This window comes from Callithrix jacchus, chromosome 9 (assembly GCF_049354715.1).
Source record: "Callithrix jacchus isolate 240 chromosome 9, calJac240_pri, whole genome shotgun sequence".
Taxonomy (NCBI): Eukaryota; Metazoa; Chordata; class Mammalia; order Primates; family Cebidae; genus Callithrix; species Callithrix jacchus.
In genome coordinates this window covers 13,968,306-13,993,374 of record NC_133510.1, presented here as the reverse complement: position 1 = coordinate 13,993,374, position 25,069 = coordinate 13,968,306, and the positions used below count along the sequence as shown (strand labels likewise).

At 36.8% G+C, this 25,069-nt stretch overlaps 1 protein-coding gene across 50 annotated transcripts in view; it reads right to left on the bottom strand.

Annotated features, from left to right (window-relative positions):
• Positions 1-25,069, bottom strand: part of WNK1 (WNK lysine deficient protein kinase 1) — a 144,329-nt gene that overhangs the window by 78,910 nt on the left and 40,350 nt on the right. For all 50 annotated transcript variants that reach the window (XM_035255373.3, XM_035255375.3, XM_035255380.3 and 47 more), the window contains exons 2-3: positions 14,919-15,091; positions 1,945-2,165 (exon numbers count right to left, since the gene is read on the bottom strand). In XM_035255373.3, coding sequence (XP_035111264.3) covers positions 1,945-2,165; positions 14,919-15,091 — 394 coding nt within the window. The remainder of the gene's footprint in view (positions 1-1,944; positions 2,166-14,918; positions 15,092-25,069) is intronic.

The window sequence follows — 25,069 nt, the reverse complement described above, 5'->3', positions numbered from 1 at the left end:
CCAGGCTGTATAATGCTTCCTGCAAATTAAGTCTGCATACCTCAAATTATAAGGCATTTCTAAGAAACAGGCATGCACACTATGATTTAATAAACAAACAAAGAAAATAAAAACTCGACTGAGCCAGAGATTTCAGGATGCCAAAGACAATCAAAAAATGTTTCCTGTGAAGAATGCAAAAAAAGAAATTCAGCTTTAAATGACACTTTTCCCATTCTTCTTGTGAATGTATTATAAGAAAATGTGAAAGCATTCCTAACCCTAGTTACATAATATTCCAAGGAGAACACTGTTTTTGAAAGATGTGCAAATAACTGGTGTTCTATGCTTTTCCTAGCAATACTTAGGATTCAAGTTCCCTCAAAAATTAATGGGTTTCTTTTGTTATTGTCACCTTTTGGAGTAGAATAGTGTTTATGAAGACTTCAAGTTTTTAAATTGTGATACCCTCTTCATAGATTGAAAGCTTATCAAAATAGGCATTAAATTAATTTTTCAGCTTTGAGTTTCTAACATATAAAGTCTCAAAGTGACAGCTTTGTTCTTTAGATAAGTGATTCTCAATGGGGGCAATTTTGCCCTTCAGGGGCCGTATATAGCAATGTCTCAACACAGTTTGTGGTTACAACAACTAGAAGGCAGGTAGACAGGGAGCGTGCTACTGGCATCTAGTGGGTACAGGCTGAGAATGCTGCTCAGGAATCTTAAAATGTACAAGACAGCCCCTTACAACAAAGAATTGTCCAGCTCCAAATCTCAGTAGTACTAAGGCTGAGAAACACTCATTTAGATAGATCATAACTTCTGAAGAGTAAGACTAAGAAAAAAGTTGATAAAACCAACTTTTCAGAATGAATTGTCATATTTATTTTCAGAAAATGTTACAGAGGCTAGATATTCCTTTTTTTTTTTTTTTTAAGACAAAGTCTTGCTCTGTTGCCCAGGCTAGAGAGCAGTGACGCAATCTCAGCTCACTGCAACCTCCACCTCCCAGGTTCAAGTGATTCTCCTGCCTCAGCCTCCCAAGTAGGTGGGACTACAGGTACCTGCCACACACCTAGCTTTTTTTTTTTTTTTTTGTATTTTTAGTAGAGTGGGGTTTCTCCATGTTGGCCAGGTTGGTCTCAAATTCCTGACTTTTAGTGATCTGCCCACCTCAGCCTCCCAAAGTGCTGGGAGTACAGGCACGAGCCACTGTGCTTGGCCGATCAATATACTTGAATATACATATATATTCAACTGACATGTTATGTTCAAACATTTTTTAAATTTTAGAAACTAAAATATAAATTCCATTTCTTTTATGAAGTGACATACTGTATTATATAAATGGTACATAATATGTATTATATAAATAGTGCATAATATTATCAACAGTGTGTAACAAAAAGATTGCTGGCCAGGTGCCGTGGCTTATGCTGTAATCCCAGCACTTTAGGAGGCCGAGGCAGGTGGATCACTTGAGGCCAGGAGTTTGAGACCAGCCTGGCAACATGGTGAAACTGCATTTCTACTAAAAATACAAAAATCAGCCAGGAGTGGTGACATGTGCTTATAATCCCAGCTATTCAGGAGGCTGAGGCATGAGAATTGCTTGAATCCAGGGGCTGGAGGTTGCAGTGAGCTGAGATCATGCCACTGTACTCCAGCTTGGGTGACAGAGTGAGACTCCATCTCAAAAAAAAAAAAAAAAAAAAAAGATTGTTAACATTAGGTTTTATCAACAAAGTTCACTTTACTTCTTGTAATGTTATCAATAGTCTCAAAGATGATTCCAAAAAGCACCAATATAGAGAATTGTACATCTCACAAGTAGAACTGATCACCTTCTGAGTTCAAGCTATGAATTTCTGAGGGTTTATTTTACTTAATAACAGGGCCAGGATTCTAAGTAAAAGGAATGTCAGAAAGCTAGTCAGGCTCCAAGGTACACCAGACACATACCTATCACACTCTTGGCAAAGGAAGCCCGCTTCAGGGTTGCCAGACCAAGGTCTCCAATCTTGACTGAGCCAGTAGGGCCAGTGATAAAGATGTTATCACATTTAAGATCGCGGTGAATAATAGGTGGAGTTCGAGTATGAAGAAACTGAAGTCCTTTAAGGATCTGACGGCACCAGCTTCTCAGAACTTTGATCTTCATCACTTTAAACCTTTTCAGATACCTAGAAAAAGCAAAGTACACCAAACAAGTTATCAATGATATGAGTTTGTTGCTTTGAAGAATTCCATTAAATTCTAACATGACTGGAGATGGGAATATCAAATTTAGAATACTAAGATTCAGTAACTTTAAAGGTTAGTAATGCTTTTATTAAGCAGGGCTACAATAGTTTAAAATAAAAATTATATTAAGAGACACAGAAAAATAAGTCTTCCAAATACTTTTTCATGTAAACAATGATAGTATTAGGTAACCAGTTTTTTCTTAAACAAATGGGAGATCAAGTTCGTTATATCAGCTAAATGTTTCAGAGCTAAAAATATTTAATTGGTGATTGGTAAGAGAATTATGATAACAAAGCACAAAGTATAAATTCCTTAAAATTAGGTCACTATTTAAATGATTAAGAGGTAGAGTTCTGCTTCTGTTAAATAGCGGTGTAGTTCTATCAGACACAGATGTATTTATAAACTCTGGTCAAAAATATACAAAACAATTATTACTTGAAGGTTCTGGAAAGCAATTAAAATCAGTGAAAGGCAAGAAGGGACAAAGGGAAATCACTGCTAGAGTTTCCTTCTTTGTAATACCTTTTTACCTAAAAGTAGGCCCTCTTCTGATTTTGCAGGCCTGCTATACCCCAGACAGAAATTGGGACTGAGTTTTTGGAATGAACACAGCATCAAGAACAGTGCTGTCTAACCAACCTTTCTGGAAGGATGGTTTGTCCAATAAAGTTGCGACTAGCCAAATGTGACTATTCAAATGTAGATTAACTAAAATAAAAAATTCAATTTCTCAGCTGGGCATGGTGGCTCATGCCTGTGTATCCCAACACTTTGGGAGGCGGATCACGAGGTCAAGAGATCAAGACCATCCTAGTCAACATAGTGAAACTCCATCTCTACTAAAAATACAAAAATTAGCTGGGTGTGGTGGCGCCCCTACTCGGGAGGAGGAGGTTGCAGTGTGCCTTGATGGCACCACTGCACTCCAGCCTGGCTATTCCATCTCAAAAAAACAAAAACAAAAAACAAAAAAACCCATCTCTCAATTGCACTAGCCATATTTCAAATGCTCAATGGCCACATGTGGCAAATAGCTACCATTCTGGATGGTGTACATTACATAACATTTCCATCGTGGCAGAATGTTCTACTGAACAGCAGAGATCTAGAAAGGAAAGGAGGAAATCTCAGAAAGCAGACACCGAGCCTTAAATTCTGCATATTCACTCTGCTCAAATCTCTAGTTGACCTCTGAAATACGTATATGTAGAAAAGATTCCAAGCAGCCCAAGTATGCTAAAAGAACTGAATAGAGATCTCTGATGCTATCCACTGTAGAAAAGATACATCTGAGGACTGAACTCCAATGCTTATTTTATCTGGAAATATTCAGGAAACAACAGAGCACTAAAAGTGTTAAATATAAAATATGACAGGCTGGGCGTGGTGGCTCATGCCTGTAATCAATCCCAGCACTGTGGGAGGCTGAGGCGGGTGAATCCTGAGGTCAGGAGTTTGAGACCAGCCTGGCCAAATCGTGAAACCCCATCTCTACTAAAAACAGAAAAAATTAGCCGGGTGTAGTGGTGGGCCCTGTAATCCCAGCTACTTTGGGAGGCTGAGGCAGGAGAATCACTTGAACCCAGGAGGTGGAGGTTGAAGTGAGCTGACACTGCACCACTGCACTCCAGCCTGGGCAATAGAGTTGACGGAAAAAAAAAAAAATTAGCTGGGTATGGTGGCATGCACCTGTAGTCCCAGCTACTCAGGAGGCTGATGTTGGAGAATCGCTTGAACCCGCGAGCCGGAGTTTGCAGTGAGCATAGATCGCACCAGTGCACTCCAGCCTGCGCAACAGAGCAAGAGTGTCTGCCTGCCTACCTGTCTCAATCTCAATCTCAATCTCTCTCTCTCTCTCTCTCACACACACACACACACACACACACACACACAGATGTAGCAAGCATTTCAGGGTCTTCCATTATAACTGATTTTTGCCCAATCACATTGAAGAAAAAGCCCAGTTGCTAAAAAGCTCTACTCTCATACTCTTAATCAGTTCTTCAGTACTAAGATATTTATGAAAACAATCAACTCATGGTTAAATGGGGATAATTACAATACCTATGCCAAAAACTGGCAGACTAAATACTGGGAACTATGGCTGCTAAATGTTAGAGTACAGAGAATACTCCGTTCAAGTAGAGAATATCAACAGAGAGACAGAAATTTTTTTTTTTTTTTGAGACGGAGTTTCGCTCTTGTTACCCAGGCTGGAGTGCAATGGCACGATCTCGGCTCACCGCAACCTCCGCCTCCTGGGTTCAGGCAATTCTCCTGCCTCAGCCTCCTGAGTAGCTGGGATTACAGGCACACGCCACCATGCCCAGCTAATTTTTTGTATTTTTAGTAGAGACGGGGTTTCACCATGTTGACCAGGATGGTCTTGATCTCTTGAACTCATGATCCACCCACCTCGGCCTCCCAAAGTGCTCGGATTACAGGCTTGAGCCACCGCGCCCGGCCGAGACAGAAATTTTAAAGAGGAACCAAGTAGAAATTCAAGTGCTGAAAAATACAGATTCACTAAGGGATCTGAACAGCATATGTGAACATACAGAAGAAAAAGGCAATAAACTTAAAAATAAGAGGTGAAATTGTACAGTCTGAAGAGCAGAAATGAGTACAGCTAAGAGACCTGCAAGACACCATCAAGCTGACCCAAATATACACAATGGGAGTCCTAGAAAAAGAGAAAAGAACAGAAAGAACATTTGAGAAAATAATGACCACAAATTTCCCAAACTTAGTAAATGACATGAATCTATACATCCAAAAAGTTCAACAAACACTAAGGTTAAATGCAAATAGATCCACAATGAGAAACATATTCAAACTGTTAAAAGGTGAAGACAGAGAGAGAATATTGAAAGTAGAAAGGGAGAAGTGACTTATGACCAAGGGATCATCAATAAGATTATGAGCTGATTAAAAAAAAATTATGAGCTGATCTTTCAGCAAAAACCATGGAGGGCAGAAAGCAGTAGGATGACATATTTAAAGGGCTAAAAGAAACAAAAGCAAAAGAAAAACACCCAAAAAACTTAAGACTGCCAACCAAGAATTATATATCCAGCAAAATTATACTACAGAAATTAAAGAGACATTAAGACATTCCTAGGTAAATAAAAGCTGGAGGAGTTTGATAGTAGTACACCTTCCCTATATAAGAAGTGCCAAAGAGAATCATTAGACTGAAATAAAAACACTAGATAATAACTTGAAGCCATAAAAACAAATCAAATCTCTGGTAAAATAAATATACATTAAATCTTAAAACCAATATTAATGTATTTTTGGTTTATAATTCCTTTTATTTCCTACATGATTTAAAAGACAAATCCATGTAAAATAATGATTATGAAACTATGTTAATGGGTACACAATGTATAAAGATAAAATTGGAGACAACAAAAACATAAAATGGGCAGGAGGGGTGAGGCTGAATAGGATCAGAGATTTATATGCTATAATATTAAAGCTAAGCTGGTATCAATTCGGGGTAGACTGTTAGAGATTTATGATGTTAATTGTGATCCTCAAGGTAACCACTGAAAAAATATCTAATATATACTCAAAAGGAAATGAGAAAGCATAAAAATGGTATACTACAAAAGAAAAATAAACACATTTTAAAAGTCAGTAATAGAGGAGATAAGGAGCAAAAACAGGTATAAGACTGTCTTTAGGAATGTGACATATATATGTACCATATACACACACACACACACACACACCATGTACCCTATATATATATATGGTACATACATATATAGTACATACGTGTGTGTGAGTGTGTGTGTGTATATATGGTACAAAACATACAAATAACAAACAGCAAAATGGCAGATCATTCATTTGACTAACCAAATGTAAATAAACTCTCCTACCAAAAACAGAGATAGGCAGAATGGATTTAAGAAAAAGAAAAAAAGAGCTAACCACATATACCATCTACAAGAGACTCAGGATGAAAGAAAAATGATATTCCATGCTAAAATAAAAGAGGGTGAGGTAGCTAAAGTAGCATCAGGCAAAATAAGTAAAAATACTGATGCAAGAGATAAAGAAGAGCATTATGTATTGATAAAAGGGCCAATCCATTTAAAAAATAACTATTTTATACATCAAACAATAAAGCCACCAAATAATGAAGCTAACACTGACAGAATTAAAGGGAGGAAATTAGTAGACACTACAGTAGTTTTAGTTGGAGACTTCAATATTCCACTTTCAATAACGGATAAAACATCTAGATAGAAGATGAGTAAGAAAACAGAGGATTTGAACAATATTATAAACCACTAAAAGGTAACAGACATGTATAGAACACATTGTCCAACAACAAGTGAATACATATTCTTCTCAACTGTACATGGAACTTTCCTTCAAGAAATCTCCAATCAACAAAAAGTTTAGGACTGGATGGCTTCACTGATGATTTCTACCAAACATTTAAAGGAGAATTAACACAAATCCTACTCTTCCAAAAAGTGTAAGTGGGAGAAACACTTTCTAAATCATTCTATGACACCAGTGTTGCCCTGATACTGAAGATACCACAAGAAAACTATAGACTAACACCCTTATGAATGTAGATGCAAAAACTCTCAACAAAATATTAGCAAGCCGAACCCAAATGCATAGCAAAAGGATTATATGCTATCTATCTATGAAATGCAAAGGTGGTTCAACATAAGAAAATTAATAATCAGTATAATATGCCATGTTAATAGAATGAGCGGTTTCATGATTATCTAACTTGATGCAGAAGAGCATCTGACAAAATCTAACCTTTCCTTAAAAAAAAAAAAAAAACTTAACAAACTAGGATAGGAATTGCAGAGAACTTCCTCAACAAGATAAAGAGCATTTATGAAAAACTCACAGCTAACATATACTCAATGGTGAAAGACCAAAAGCTTTCTCCTTAAGATCAGGAATATGAAAAGGATAATCAGTGCTATCCATAATGAAAGTTCTAGCCAAAACAGTTAGACAAGAAAAATAAAGGCATTTAAACCAGAAAGAACTATCTATTCACAGATTATTTGATCCAATATATAAGAATCCCACAGAATGGCCAGGTGTGGTGGCACACACCTGTAATCTCAGCACTTTGGGAGCCAGAGGCAGGGAGATCATTTGAGGCAAGGAATTTGTGACCAGCATAAGCAACATACTGAGACTCTATCTTTATAAAAAAATGTAAAAATCATCCAGGCATGGTGGTACACACCTGGAGTCCCAGCTACTCAGGTGGCTGATGTGGGAGGATCCTTTAAGCCTAGGAGTTCAAGGCTGTAGTGAGCTATGACTGCACCACTGCACTTTAGCCTGGTGACAGAGTGAAACCCCATCTGTTAAAAAACAAACAAGCAAGCAAACAAACAAACAAATCCCAAAGATCAAACACACATACACACAAACATGACCTAATACAAGAATTCAGCAAAGTTACAAAAGTACAAGACTGACAAACAAAAATCAGTTGTATTTATATATACCAGCAATTAACAATCTGAAAAGGAAATTAAGAAAACTATTCCATTTGCAATAGCGTATAAAGGTTCTAGGAATAAATTTAACCAAGAATGTGAAAGACTTGTATAATGAAACTACAAAATATTGCTGAAAGAAATTCAAAAAGACATAAATAAATGGACAGACACCCTGTGTTCATGAATTAGAAAACAATATAGTTAAGATGGTAATTCTGTACAAAGTGATCTGAAAATTCAACAAAATCTCTGTTAAAATTCCAACAGCCTATTCTTGTAGAAATGGAAATCGAATCCTCAAATTCACATGGAATTTCAAGAGGACCCCCAACTATCAAAAACAATAGTGAAAAAGAAGAAAACTGAAGTCACTTCTAATTTTCAAAATTTACTACAAAACTACAGTAATCAGTTTTGTGGTACTGTGTGGCACTGGCATAAGAACAGACATACAGACCAGTGAAATAGAATTGAGAGTCCAGAAATAAACCTATACATATGATTAAATAATTTTTGACAAAGGTACCAAGACCATTCAACGAGTAAAAGTCTCTTCAGATGCTGGGACAAATGGACATCCAACATGCAAAAGAATGAAATCAGATCCTACTTCATGGCATATACAAAAGTTAACTTAAGAATGCAACAGTAACTTAAATAGAAGAGTTAATTGATAGACCTCTTAGAAGGAAACTTAGGGATAAATTTGCATGACCTTGGTTATGACAGTGGAGTCGTACATTTGACACCAAAGCCCGAGCATCAACAGTCAAAACAGATACATTGGATTCCATCAAAATTTAAAGCTTGGCACAGGTTTGAGCATCTCAATTAGAAATCCAAGATCCAGCCGGGCGCGGTGGCTCAAGCCTATAATCCTAGCACTTTGGGAGGCCGAGGCGGGTGGATCACGAGGTCAAGAGATCGAGACCATCCTGGTCAACATGGTGAAACCCCGTCTCTACTAAGAATACAAAAAATTAGCTGGGCATGGTGGCACGTGCCTGTAATCCCAGCTACTCAGGAGGCTGAGGCAGGAGAATTGCCTGAACCCAGGAGGCGGAGGTTGCGGTGAGCCAAGATCGCGCCATTGCACTCCAGCCTGGGTAACAAGAGCGAAACTCTGTCTAAAACAAACAAACAAACAAAACCAGAAATCCAAGACCCAAATGCTCTAATCCAAAATCTGAAACTTTTTGAGCACTGACATTACATACAACAAAAATGCTCATTTGAGCATTGTGATTTCAGATTTAGGATGCTCAACTGGTAAGTATAATTCAAAGCTCCAATATCTGAAAAAATTCAAAGCCCAGAATACTTCTAGTCCCAAGCATTTCAGAAAAGGGATATACTATACTCAATTTGTACATCAAAGAACATTATCAAAGGAGCAAAAAAGGCAACTTACAGGACAAAGTATCGCCAAATCATAGATCTGGACAAAGGTCTAGTTTCTAAAATGTATAAAGAACTCTTATAAATCAACAATAAAGTAATCCAATAAAAAATGATCAAAGAACTTGAATAAACTTCTCCAAAGATATACAAATAGCCAATAAGCATATGAAAAGATGCTCCACATCATTAATCTTAGGGAAATGCAAATCTAATCCATCATGAGATAACGTCATTCCCAGTAGAACGGTTATTAAAGATAGTTTGGTGGTTCCTCAAAAAGTTAAACATAGGATTTCCACATGACTCAGTAATTCCATTGCTAGTATACAGCAAAAAGAAATGAAAACAGGTATTAAAAAAAAAAAAAAACCACAAAAAACAGTGCACAAATATTTATAACAGCAGTACTTATAATAGCCAAAAGGTGAACACAGCCCAGATGTTCATCAATGGGTGAATAAACAAACTGTGGTATTTCCATGTAATGGAATGTTACTTAGTCCTAAAAGGGAATGAAATACTAATGTGTGCAATCATGATGATCCTCAAAAACACTGCTAGGTGACAGATGCCAAACAGAAAGATCCATAACGTACTTTGAGAGTCTATTTATAGGACATATCCTGATTACATAAATCCACAGAGATGGTAAAATGGTAGTTGCCAGGAGCTGAGGGTTGGGGAAATGGGAAATTGTTCCATGGGCATAGAGTTTTAGTTTTATGAAATGAAAAGCATTCTAGAAACTGCACAGAAATGTGTATGAATTAACACTACTGAACTGTACACTTAAAAATGGTTACGATGGTAAAGATTATGTTTTTTACAATAAAAAAATCCCATCTACAAATGGATGGTCCCAGAGATGAGCTAGTCCAACTGCTTGTTTTATATACACATAGGGAACTGAGGCCCAAATAAGTTTAGATATTTGCCCAAAATAACAGTTGGTCAGAGGCAGCGCTGGGAGTAGTCACAACTTCTACTCCAAGTCTAGCACTCATTCTACTAAATAATCTCTCTTGTTGGCATAAGCCTCTGAGGCTCAGAAAGTTAACATTTCTTTTTAAATTTAAAAAGAACTTAGATAATGCACAATTAAAGAAAACCTACGATGCCTGGGCTGGGAAATGTGGAGTAACTGCTTAACAGGCACAGAGCGTTCTTCTGAGGTGATGAAAATAAATGTTTAGAAACTTGATAGGTGTGGTAGTTACAAAACACTGTGAATGTACTAAGTGCCACTGAAGTGTACACTCTAAAAGGATTACTTGTATGATCTTTGAATTTCATGTCTATTTTAAAAAATAAGTCTAAATTTATTTCAATTTTTTAATCCAAATCTTTTTTTTTTTTTTTTTTTTGAGATGCCATCTCACTCTGTAACCCAGGCTGGAGTACAGTAGCACAATCTCAGCTCATTGCAACCTCTGCCTCCTGGAAGGCAATTCTTCTGCCTCAGCCTCCCAAGTAGCTGGGATTACAGGTGCTTGCCATCACACCCAGCTAATTTTTTCTATTTTTAGTAAAGATGGGGTTTCACCATGTTGGTCAGGCTGGTTTCAAACTCCTAACCTTAGGTGATCTACCCGCCTCAGCCTCCCAAAGTACAGAGATTACAGGCATAAGTCATCACGCCCGGCCTTAATCCAAATTTTCTAACTCATAGATTCCCATCTTATTTTTCAGCTATGGGTGTTGTATTTGTTTCAATGCAAATATACATATAGAACAAAGGCAGAAACTCAAAAGGTCAAAAAAGCATGTATTTTGGAATTAATTCCTATTCCTTCCCAATTTGCCTCTCCAAATGCTGCCAATGGTCCTGGTTATTCATTCTTCGCAATGAGTATGAATGATTTAAATCTACTTGCTTAGGAATCTGTATATATTCTCAATGAGAATTCTTGAATTCTGAAATTATTCTTGTTCTCATTCTTTCTTCTCTTTCATTTTTACTTTTATTTTGGGGATGGAGTCTCACCCTGTCACCCCGGCTGGAGTGCAGTGGCACGATCTCGGCTCACTGCAACCTCTGCCTCCTGGGCTCAACCAATTCTTCTGCCTCAGCCTCCAGAGAAGCTGGGACTACAAACACACCCCTTTTAGATAATTAAGTCTAACTGGGTCTTCTCATTACTATGTTATCCTCTTTTAATATTTTCTGTCTTTTTTGTGCCTTCTGTTGCTCATTTCTTCAGTTATTACTCCTGTCAATTTAATTTAGTCTGTTGTTTAACCTAACCATTTGTTTGAAGTTTAATATTCTTATTTCTAGAAGCTCTTGAGAACCTTTTAAATTATGCCTGTCTTTTTTTATGGTGTCTTATTTCTTCAATTCTTCTTTTCTCTTCATATACTTCATATATACTTACATATATCTTTACTGACATCATTATGTAAATAATAGCTTGTAATCACTCTCAGACTTGTCCATAATATCTTTAATTGTTACAGTGCTATTTTCTGGTTGTGTCTATTCACCTTCATTGGTGTGATTTGTAATTTAGTTGTGAGGTTATCTTCTTTGGAAACTGTTTTGTCTCTGGACACTGTGACCAAGGAACTGTGAAAATGTCCCTGGGAATTTTCTTTCAGTTCCTGATCAATTATGATGTACATTTCTTGGCTTGGGATTCCTGTACCAAGCAGATGGCATAAATTTATTTTATAGAGCCATCTACATATAAGCTGGAAGAATACCAAACAGGCTGGGCACCATGGCTCATGCTTATAATACCAGCAGTTTGGGAGGCCAAATTGGGATGAGCTCAGGAGTTTGAGAGCAGTCTGGGGCAACATAATGAGACACTCTCTATACTAAAAAAAAAAAAAAAATTTTTCATTACCCAGGTATGGTGATGAACAACTGTAGTCCCAGGTACTGGGGAGACTGAGGTGAAAGGATTCCCTGAGCCCAGGAGTTTGAGGCTGCAGTGAGCTATGATTGCACCACTGTACTCTGGCCTGGGCGACAGAGTGAGACCCAGTCTCCAGAGAAAGAAAGAAAAAAGAAAGAAAGATAAGATAAGATCACAGAATAATTAAGAACACTGGTAGCATCGGATGGGAATTTCTATTTTTCACAGGGTCTCCCCTTCTTATTCACAGTCTTGTGCACACAGGCAAAATTCCTTGCAGCTTTCACTGGCTGGGGCATTGAGGTCTCTCTTTTGTTGGATAATTCAGTTTTTGACACAGGCTAAGTTCTAGCTTCCCTCTCTACCTAGTTCTAAAGCTTTCTGTCCTTTTATGGATATTAAAACTAGCATCAACTCCTCAACCAACATGTGGTCTAAAATCCCAGAGTATAAGTTCCTGTTTTGCCTTTGAGTTATCTCTGCTTATTATCTGGAGGTTAACCTTTCTTTCCTTAAAGCTTGGATATGTATTGAAAAATCTTTTATTATATTCAACACTTCAGTCTGTTGATGGGGGACAGCTAGTCATGGGGGCTTACCCTACTATATTACCCCCAGTATAGTTTTCAAAACAAGTAAACCATTGTATTTTAGGGTAATCTTAGGCATGCTGGACAAACTGTTGACAACCAACTAAGTATCCAAACCAGTGGAAAGAATCTCAAGATGTATACATAATTACTACCACATAATTTTCCTTAATTCATTCAAATACTTATCATTCAGTACTACGTCCTTCCACTAGAATGTGGTATCTAGCACTAGTTCATAGTGCTAGGTATATACAGCTAGTTAGCACACTCTAGTGGAAGAAAAGAGCATATCAAGAAGCCTAGCTAACTAAGCTAACTAGGATAAAGGTATTGCCATAAACAAGAGTGGAAGCTGGGTAAAGAAATTAGAATTTGCAAGACAGAAATGATCTGCTGAGGTTTCAACATGTTAATTGTAAGCATTTCAGAACACATGCAAATGGCCATATCCAGGTGCTATAACACTGTATTCCAATGATCTGAAATTAGTCAGCTCAGCAGTATTAACTTTAAAAAGTAATAAAGAATATATGCAACAGTGACAATTTAAAAATATCCAATTTCATCAAATAAAAAAATTTATACCAGGTAATTTACAACAGGTTCTTCTCTGAGTAAAAACAGATCCTCTAAGATACCAGGGGTCCCCAGCCACTGGGCCACAGATTGACACCAGTCCATGGCCTGTTAGGAACCTGGCCACACAGCAGGAGGTGAGTGGCACGTGAGTAAGAAAAGCTTCATCTGTATTTATAGCTGCTCCCTCATTGCTGGCATTACCACCTGAGCTTCACCTCGTGTCAGGGGCATTAGATCTCTCATAGGACCATGAACCCTATTGTAAACTGTGCATCCAAGGGATGTAGGCTGAGCACCCTTTAGGAGAATCCAATGCTTGATGATCTCTGTCACTGTCTCCCATTATATTTTAATGTAATAATAATAGAAATAAAGTGCACAATAAACATAATGTGTCTGAACCATTTCAAAACCACTCCCCCGTTCCTAGTCCATGGAAAAACTGTCTTCCACAAAATCAGTCCCTGGTGTCAAAATGGTTTGGGACTGCTGCTCTAAGAAACCTGGGAAAACCTGCTTTTCCAAAAAAAAAAGAAGCCTAGGATTACAAAGGCATACTCCAACTCTTACCAAAATCTCTTTGCAATAACTAACGGGAAATTTCTGCATTTAACCTATTTCCGTGAAAGGAACAATAGAATTGGGAATGAATTTCTGATGCTATGGGAAATAGAACGAAAAGTACGTTTTAAGTGATAACTGTTACAATATAATCTGCATTTGATATAAAAGTTGCAGCAATGTAGCAAAGCACAATATAAGTGGAAAAAAAAAAAATAGGTAGTTTCTCTATAACCTTAATTTCATTTTAACCACTAGAGGGCTACCTTGACATTTGATTTCTGATCCCTTAGCCACTCTTTTTTTTAATGTGAGACGGAGTCTCCCTCTGTTGCCCAGGCTGGAGTGCAGTGGCACGATCTTGGCTTACTGCAACCTCCGCTTCCTGGGTTCAAGCGATTCTCCTGCCTTAGCCTCCTGAGTAACTGGGACTACAGGCAAGTACCATCCACATCCAGCTAATTTTTTGTATTTTTAGTAGAGTTGGGGTTTCACCATGTTAGCAGGATGGTCTTGATCTCCTGACCTCGTGACCTGCCTGCCTTGGCTTCCCAAAGTGCTGGGATTACAAGCTTGACCCACCACAGCCAGCCAAGCCACTTAATTTTACAAACACCAATCAGTATGACTTAAATTAACTAGATTTACTTTGCAATAACTTCTCATTTCTTTCTTTTTTTTTTTCCCCTGAGACAGAGTCTGGCTCAGTTACCCAGGCTGGAGTACAATGGCATGATCTGGGCTCACTGCAGCCTCTGCCTCCTGGGTTCAAGCGATTCTCCTGCCTCAGCCTCCCAAGTAGCTCGGATTACAGATGCAGGCCATCATGTCCTGCTAAGTTTTGTATTTTCAGTACAGACCGGGTTTCACCAAGATGGTCAGGCTGATTTCAAACTCCTGACCTCAAGTGATCCACCCACCTCAGCCTCCCAAAGAGCTGGGATTACAGGCATGAGCCACCACGCCCGACCATGACCTCTCATTTCAATACTTACCAAGAAATAATTAGCAAATCACTTTATATACCAGAGGACTTTTGGGCAAGGAAATATGCTAATACAGTAACAGTTGGAAGGATTGTTCCTTTCTTAGTAGGATGGACAACAAAAGTAAAACTCGTAGGCCTGAAATTTCAAAAATCATATTCTCTCATATTTCTTGGTCAGCTTTTGTAATACTGATGCACTTACGTTTTAAGTGTTCCAGACGTCATAAGTTCAGTCACCAAAACAATACACTTCTTTCCTTTTACTGTAGATTCCCAGGAATCATAAAATCTAACAATATTGGGATGCTGAAGACCCTTTAACATTTCAGCTTCTTCTTTAAATCTCTGCCTCTCAGACTTTGTTAACTTTCGATCCTAAAATCAAAAACCAAAACAGAATGTGGTTTAAAATGATAAAACACCAAATCAAACAGTTAATCTTAGATACTAAACATTACTAAATCATGATCAATGGTGTTTAAAGAATGCAAATGCTAAAAATGCTCATGACAGATTTTGGATTATTTTATGAATTCATGCTTGAGATCATTTTAGTATCTTTACTGTTAATATGTACCTCAGATATAGTCTCATTTTTGTAAGGTGCAGTTAATGGTCCATATCCAAAATAAGTCATCAATTGCTAGACATGCAATTTAATGTCAGGAAATGAACATATAGGCTTTGGAAGCAAAAAGACCTAAATATAAATTCTAGTTCTATCTTTGTATTGATTAAAATAAATGTATCTTTAACCAAAACTTTTTTTTTTTTAAGAGACAGAAGCTCACTCTGTGACCAAGGCTGGAGTGTAGCAGTGCTATCATAGCTCACTGCTGCCTCAATTCCTGAGGTCAAGGGATCCTCACACCTCAGCCTCCAGAGTAACTAGGACTACAGGCATGTGCCACCTTGCCTGGTTAACTTTTTAGTATTTTTGTAGAGATGAGGTCTTGCTATAATGCACAGGCTGGTCTTGAACTTCTGGTGATCCTCCTACTTTGGCATCCCAAAGCCTGGGATTACAGCGGTGAGCCACTGTGTAAAGCCTATTTTTTTGTTTTAAGCAATAATATTCAAGTATTTGTCTTCAAGTCAGGAAAATTCTCAGTTATTATCTCTCTAAACACTGTTTCCTCTCATTCTCTTTTCCCCTCCCAATTCTTCTTTTTAAACAATTTTTAAATGTGTGTGTGTATAACCTTATTTCATCCTTAATATCCTTTAATTTTTCTCTCATTTTCCATTTCTTTTTGTCTGCTACTTTCTGGGCAATGTTTTCAGATCTACCTTCTTGTTCGTTAATTTTTCTCTTCCGTTATTACATCAATTATTAATCGAACTTTGAGTTCTCAGTCTGTCACCAAAAGTACCCAATCAGGAATGTAATAAAAAGAAACTACCAAGTTACTACTCCTGTTTCTACTCTGTCCACTAGCATCAAAACCAATGTATACAGGGAGCAGGAAGGCTAGGCGCATACCAAAAGCTTCAGTGGCGGGGAAATTCTCCAGCCATCTTACCAGGCCTAATGGCTGGGGGAGGCATCTGTCCCTCCCCACTCAGCAGTAACCCTATATTTGAGATTTTCAATGAGGCATGATAATCACAGCTCAATTTGCAATGATCTCCTCCAATCTCCACTCCATTCCTGCTTCATGAACATACAGGTTTTCCCAGCATCTTGGGAACTTCTCCCTCTCTCTCAGGGTTTTGCTCCATCTTCAAATTATTACTGCAAGATTAGCCTCTCCCAAAGTTCCACAAAAGCCCCCTTTTGTACTCCTTTTTCACCTTTATTCTAACCCCACAGTCAGAGACTACATCCTGTATCCACAAAGTCACATACCCTATCTAGTAAGCCTCAGATACAGGCAGCAGAGCTATTTCATCCTGGATTATCCTCCTAAAATGTGCCCTTCCCAGAGAATAGAGAGGCAAAGTCAAGTCAAAGTATCTGGGGACAACGGGTGAAGAAGGTGGCACTTCTCATTTAGTTAATTTCAATGTATTTTTATTTCCTGAAGTTCTATTTGGGTCTTTATCAAAATCAATTATTCATCACTGTACCTCCCTATTACACACATCTTGCTGTTTTAGTTTTTTTGATTTTTAGTCCTTTTTACATTTTTTCACTTTGTCCACATTTTAGTCAGAATATTTCTTAATGCCCATGTAATCAATTCTTAATATGCCAATTTAATTCTTAGAAATACTATTTTTGACATTTTTAATATCTCTGAAATCAGAATATATCAAACAAATGGAGTCTAAGTGTCATAACTCTGTTTAAAACTTTTTAACAGCTTTCTACAGCCTTTAGGATAAAGCTAAAAATCACTGTAATCTAGAGGTTTCCTACAATGATCTTCACCCAAACTTTGAGCCTAATTTCTCACCACATTTATTTTTTCCATTCTCAAACATATCATGCTTTTCATACATGTCGTTCCCTCTATCTAGAATGCCTATCAGCCTTTTCTGCCAAGTTAATGCCCAGTCATCCTTCAAAGAATAATTCATTTCCTCAGGGACATCTTCCCTGACTGTCTCTCATTCTAGGGTAAATCATTCCTCTGACCCATATTTTTAGGAACTATACACATGCCTCTTTCACAGCACTTAATCACAGGTAACACTGACTCTTATCCCCATAGAATAAGCACTCAGAGGCTTTATTTTGTTATGAAAAGGCAGTGACGAAATACCTTTTTGGTGTTCTATCTTTAGTACCTGACAACCTAGCATAGTGATTTGTTCAACAGCCATTTGTTGAATGAATTCCATAAATGTGTTTTCCCCTCAATACCCCTTTGAAAGTGTGTATGTTTGTGTCTTAATAAGCAGTTAGCATTTCCCCAAGGATAAAAAATTCCTATGACTTAAAAGAAAAATGAGAATTGAAATTGGGCCTCTGAGTCTCAGTTAAGTCCAATACAATCCATATACAGAATGACCACTTGCAAAGGTCACAGCTTTTGGTTTTTAAAAGCTTTTGGTTTGTATAAGTGTATTGTAAAAAAGCTGCCAACTACTTATTTATAGCAAAGTACAGAGGGGAAAAAAACAGAGGGGACCTTCTTTGCCATCAAAAATCCATATCTAATTTTCCTTTAGAATACACTGAATGGCAATCTAAAAATTCCATAGAAATATTTAATTATTTTATCTCTAATTTGCCCAGAGGACATCTATACTGTAAATAGAGGCTACTTTACATATCTAAGTGTTTTTTATCCTTTCTGAAAAGTATTATTTATTTTAAGGGATCTGCTTAATGTTTGAAGTTAGAAATATAGTTGCATGAGAACAGATTATCATTAACGAAGCAGGGGATGGGGGAACCTTAAATAATTTGGAGCTTCTTTCAATAATTTGTCCACTTGTTCCATCTATAACTAAATCTTGTTTTTTTAAATCTAGAATCATTTCATAAAATATCTTAGAGAAGTACATTATTTTAGCACCCAAAAGACTTTAAGACAATAATAAAGAAGATCAAAACTAACATAAACAACACAGACCAGAAGGAACAGCTGAGGTTTTAAAAATAATTTTTGCCAAGTATTTGCTATTTACTAGCTGGCTGCTTTACTTCATTCAATTCTCAGAAAAACCTTGTAAAATGAACTGACTCAAAAAATTTTATTATCTCCCTCAAATTCACATGCAAAACAGAACAAAGAGATAAAGATTTGGTTCAAAGCTCATGTTTCATTGACAACGAATACACACTAAATATTTTGCAAAACTTATAATTTTCTTCTCAGAAGATTCATGTTTATATCTGTTATTATATAAGGATTATTAAAAAGAAATAGAAATTTTCTACTAAATTATAGCTGAAGGTAAAATAAGAGGAACAATGTATTGTTTAAATATTACCAACTGTCAGTCAAATTATCATGAATACAACTGATAAAAGTTTAAAATACCATATCAAAGAGTAGCATTAAAACATCAAGTAAGACTCAGAATGGATTAGCCACTGCTGCTTTTTAGAATCTTCTCTTCACCCTTATGGAGCTGGATATTTCTGGGACCTTAATATACTATACTATCCCAATGGCAGCATTCATTAATGACCTTCGATATAAACTAAAGTTAATACAGCGAACCCACTCTATTCATTTCATTCATTTCTTCCCATCTACATTAAGTTTTTTGACAGGATAAATGAGCAAAACCAAGGATCAGTGTCACATGAGCTCTTCATAACATGCACAGTTCCAGGCTACTGGAGGATGGGGAGTCAGGCAACAACTAAAACAATTGTTCATCTCAGTACTACCCAAATTACAGTACTCAGTAGATTATTTGCTGATGTAATTTCTTGAGTGAGAAGCACAATGCTAATGTTTAATACAATGACCTCATAACAATTTGCACATCTTTGGTAACTTGCTTTTAAGAAGTTATTTCATTTTAAATATCCTCTGACATTCTCCTCTCTTTACCCTAATATTTCAGTATTTTTAAAGCGGTAATCCCATCCTTTGCTATTGTTCCCTTTATTTATCCAGAAGCAAACCTTCCAAACCAATAGTGCCAATGAAGCAGTGAAAGACTGGTTTTCATTCATTAAACTTGAAATTTTTACTTTACAGCAAACAACTGATAATCCCCAAAATTATCTGGTCCTCAAGTCTTATTAACATTTAAATTTCTCTAGTATTATGTATGTGCAATATTCAAAGTTTTACTACTAAATTAAGACCACATACGATACGTCTACATATCAAAATATGGGTGGAGAAAAGTATCTGGAATTCTTGATTAAAATATTTTAGGTCAATATTGGAAAACTCCCTCCTTATCATTTTCTGCACCACACTGAGTTAGCAAAGACATGGGCATCTATTTCATCTTTTAAAGTGATACTAATTGTTGTTGGGTGTTAGGGTATAGAAATAAAAACCTGTCTTTAAGCAGAGAGTACAGTAGTTTGAAACACTGCTTTCAAGTGCAGCATGGGTTTCAGTTACAATTTACAGAGAAAAAAAATTTTGAAGAATTATTCTGTATGTTAAAAGAAATTAAACATATAAATAATTATTTAAGTCTGGCAACTCTCTCATAGGCCTATAAGATATAACAGCAACTCAAAGATGACAGAAGTATTAACTGTGGGTAACGAACTCTTCTTAAAAACTTCAGAACAATTAGAGATTGAAGGCCTAGGAAAGGTTTGAAAAATGACTACTAGAAACTAACAATTTTCATGCAAAAATTATTAACTGTTAAAGACAACAAAAAGACTAACATGGCTTTCAAGGTTTTTTGAAATACAATATAAAAATTATACCTGCATTTTACGTGGCTAACTCTACAGATTAAATTCCTACTGAAGATTTCTTTAGGACTTTCTTGTGTGGTACCCTTAGAGATGAAACTCAGGTTCTATACCATAAAGAAGAGAGTCTATGTGAGCCCAACTTTCCTCAACAGGTGAAAAGATAATTATGGGAGAGAGGGATGGCAGGTAAACATAGCATCACATACCCTGGTTCTCCATGGAGACTTTTACCTATCTTTCTGAAACAGTACCAGTTTCAGACAGACCAAAAAAAAAAAAAAAGAAAAAAGTTTTCAAAAGAATAGTTAAAAAAAAAAAAATCTGGTTACCTAGTTGTTCTACTCCTCTATCAGTCTCTTCTTTCCAGTATGGCTCATCTTTATACATTTTATTTATTTACAAAAAGTCTCTGTTTCAAAGAAGAAGAAAAGTCTACTTATAAGAGAGATAGCAGGCCAGGTGCAGTGGTTCATGCCTGTAATCCCAGCAATTTGGGAGGCCGAGGCAGGCAGATCACCTGAGGTCAGGAGTTCCAGCCCAGCCTGGTCAACATAGTGAAATCCCATCTCTAAGAAAAATACAAAAATTAGCCAGGCGTGGTGGCAGGTGCTTGTAATCCCAGCTACTTGGGAGGCTGAGGCAGGAGAATTGCTTGAACCTGGGAGGCAAAGACGGCAGTGAACCGAGATCACACCATTGCACTCCAGCCTGGGCGACAAGATTGGAACTCCATCTCAAAAAATAATGATAATTTTAAAAGACAGAGAGTGAGAGAGATAGGAGAGTTTTCTCAAGCCAGATGTATAAGAATGTATAAGTTCTATTCATTAGGCAGCCTTCACTTAATCCTCAAATCTGGGCCACGAGTATGTAAAAGTTGGGGTCTAAGAGGCTGTTCTCTCCATCCTCTTTGGAAGGCACAAAAGCCATATAGGATTCCAAAATACCTGAGACTTGGCATAGACAGGAAGCTTTAGGTTAATGCTAAAAGTAGGTGATACATATAATAGCTGAACCACAAAAAGAAAAGAAACACAATTAGTTCTATTAGAAAAGGGCTTAGAAGATGTGGGAAAAGGCAATAAAAAAATACATAAATAATAAAACAGAAAATGGCAAACTAGGGCTAGGCGTGGTGGCTCACACCTATAATCCCACCATTTTGGGAGGCTGGGGCAGGAGAATCACTTGAGGCCAGGAGCTTGTGACCGGCCTGCAACATAGCAAAACCCCATCTCTAAATAAAAGAAAAAAGAAAAAAAGGCAAACTATTTTAAGTGACTTACAGTATCTATTGCATAGCAAAACTTAGAACAATACCCAATCATTCATGTAAATTTGAAAAGTTTTTTTTTATTAAAGTAGATTAAATTGATTTGAATGTGAAAACAGCTAACTAACAGGGTTAAACTCAAACTACTACAGGTGAGGTTTTGGAGGAGAGCTTCCTGAAGAAAGCAAGAAGGCTGAGAAGGGGAGGAAAAGGCAAGATGAATGTGAATGAGAATAAAAACAGAAAAATTCTTGCTCACTATTGGAAGGAAATCTTACACTTCAGAGAAAAATGTTACTCTGCATGCAGCAAATGGGGAAGAAATAGTTCCCAAAGGTTTTTAATAGGATAATGTGGGTTTGCCAAAGGGGAAACCAACAAAACAGAACTGAAAAGCTCAAATGGAGTTATTAGCACTGAAACTTGTGGGTCATCCTGTAAGAATCTGCCACCACAGGAAAGCAAAAATGGTTGTGCACATCACAAAGGCAGGCATCTCAAAGAATTGTTTCATTTTGTTCAGGAAAGAAATCAAGAAAAAAATAAACCCAGTATATAAAAACAAAGTGTTAGGTTTTCAGGGTGCCTGATGTGATTTTCACTTAAAGAAATAAAAGCAAAAGAGGGAGGACTCATAAACTTAAGGAAAAAAAAAAAGAGAGAGACAGAGTCTCACTCTTTTAATTCTCTGCCTTGGCCTCCCAAACTGCTGGGATTACAGGCGCAAACCACTTGGAGAATTCATTCAAGTAATTCTCCACCTTGGCCTCCAAACTGCTGGGATTACAAGCATGAACCACCACACCCAGCCTCTTGTTAACTTTAAATACTTCGGTCCTACTTTCCCCCCATACCCACAAGGTCTTCTCCTTATCAGCTCAGTCTTAACCTTTCTCTCCCTCTTCTCCATGCTTAGTGGGGAATAAGGAATAACCATTTCACATTTATAGGGAAATCTAGCCCAGAAACCCAGCGTGAAGATTTGAAGAGTCCGGAAACACAAAAACTGAGAATTTCTACAACAAATGCAACCTGAAACTGAGTTTTACATTGAGAATATACTATATTGAGAATGTATATAAGAATATACATTATCTTTATGCCTGGCAAGGTCTGACTTAGTGTAATGCTTTACTAATTCTGGAATTCAAATTAGATTTCCAAGTATCTACTGGATATTTTATGAGCAAAGACTCAATACATGTTCAAGCCTAGAAAGTCTCTCCACAAATCAGCTTACCTACTCATTCCCTATTTCCCTTTGTCTTCCCAGGCAATCTCTACAATTCCATGATTCCCCATATTTCATTTCCATAGTCTCAAACTAATAAAAGCCACAACCATATCATATCAAAATAAACATTGCCTGATGACTTTCTTCACCCTTCAACCTACCCTTTAGATCCAGATATTCCCCCAGATACTATTTTTATGACACCAAGCTCCTTTCTCAAAAATAGTCAATTTATAATTAACCAATTCTGCTGAAGTATAAGAATCTTCAGGGACACTTGTTAAGAAAAAATTCTAGGACTCTGGTCCCAATCTCCAAGGAAGGGATTTCTTATGACCAGCAAGTTTGGAAAATACTCCATTACATCAAACCCGAATTCCAAAATTAATTAGATCCATCTTATTTCTCAATACTTTCCAAAAACAACCCACTACAGATAAGGATTCTTATTATTGTCACATGCCATGCTTATTCCTTCTTTTGCACTCCTATTTCTAAAGAAACGGCCATGAATTTTAGTTTCCTTGCTTGTAAAATGGAAACACCACCTTTCCTGAACAGCTAAGAATTATTTTGAGAATTCAACGTATTTTAAGTGTACTTTGAAAACTGAAAATAATTACACAAATTAAGAACATTATTTTTATGGCAGCTACTCCATTCACAGTAATTTATTCTCCCATATGTATTCCTGAATATATTTCACAGGCTCAAACAGGCTGTTGAAGAAGTCATAAGGAAAAGTTAGTATTTTCTTAATTTTGGACTATCAATATTATCAGAGATGGCAAAAAGAATTTTGTTTTTCTTCTTTAAATTTCAAAGAAAAAAAAAGATTTTGGGTTCTAACTTAGACAACTAATTAAAAATTAATATATGTATATTGTGGCTCATGTAGGTGACCCAAGACTTTATTAGGCAGTTTGCTTTTTGAATCATATTAGCAACCAAATGATAACCTAAATGACAATTTATAAGTATGATACATTAGTCATTAATTTTGTTAATTAATTTGACTATATGTAGTTTGGCATGTCCTGATGTCAGCAAATTTCCCTAACTATTTACTCTGAATTCCTTTACCAGTTAAACTTTCAGCAGTTATAATTTGTAACTGAAATAGATACTCTCACATAAGATTAAGTTATTTAAAGGAAGACAGTCACAATTTGGTTTAGACTGTCAAAAACATTAATTTTAGCAGGTTTTAATTTGCACTTAAATTGAAAATTGGTTTTGCTTTTATAGCTGTGTAAGATCATAAGTCACAAGAAGCGTATATGTATTTTTCTATTTACACATACAATGTTTTAACAATTTAAGTCACATTAAAGAACTGTCCTTTTTTCCTTTAAAGTATGTTTAGCAATAAGGTAACCCCTTCACACCAATCAGAATGGCTGTTACCCGCCCTGTCTTCAGAAAAAAAAAAAGTGGGGCCAGTAGGGAAACAAAAAAGTGTTGGCAAGGATATGGACAAACTGAAATCCTTATGCACTGCTATTATTGTAAAATGGTATATGGTATAGACAACGTGGAAAAGAGCATGATAGTCCCTCAAAAAGTTGAACACAGATTACCAAATTCAGCAACTTCACTTCTAAGTATATACCCAGAGAAACTGAAAGCAGGCACTCCAACAGGTACATGAACAACAATGTTAACAGCATCATTTTTACAATAGTCAAAGGGTAAAAATGACCCAAGTGTCCATCAACAAATAAACAGAAAACAAAATATATGCATATAAAGGAATATTATTTAATATTTAAAAGGAATCAAATTTTGACACAGGGTACAACTCAGATTAACCTTGAGAACATTATGCTAAGTGAAATAAGCCAGACACAAAAAGATAAAGAATGTGTGAGTCTACTTATATGAGGTACAATAGGCAAATTCATAGGGACAGAAAGTAGAAAAAGGTTACCAGGGACAAGGGAAAGGGGACAATGAGGACTCAGTTTTTAAGAGTTAAGATTTTCGGTTTGGGGCCAGGCACAGTGGCTCATGCCTGTAATCCCAGCACTTTGGGAGGCTAAGGCAGACTGATCACTTGAGGTCAGGAGTTTGAGACCAGCCTGGCCAAACCCCATCTCTACTAAAAATATACAAATTAGCTGGGCATGGTGGCAAGAGCCTGCAATACCAGGTACTTGGGAGGGTGAGGCAGGAGAATTGCTTCAACCTGGGAGGTTGCAGTGAGCTGAGATCGCGCCATTACACTCCAGCCTGGGTGACAGAGTCTTGCTCTGTCACCCAAAAAAAAAAAAAGTTTCAGTTTAGGATGCTGAAAAGATTCTGGATATGGATGACAGTAATTGCCTAACACTGTGAATGTGCTTAATGCCACAAAATTGTATGCTTTTAAGTTACTTTTAAATGGTTAAAATGGTAAATTTATGTTATATATATTTCACTACCAAAAAGGCTGAACATTACTTGATTTTGACGAACCTTGCCCTTGACACTTAAGACAAGAAAATGAAATGTAAAATTCAGTATGGGGAGGCAGAGAGATATTACTAGAGAGAAGTATACTAAAAAGTT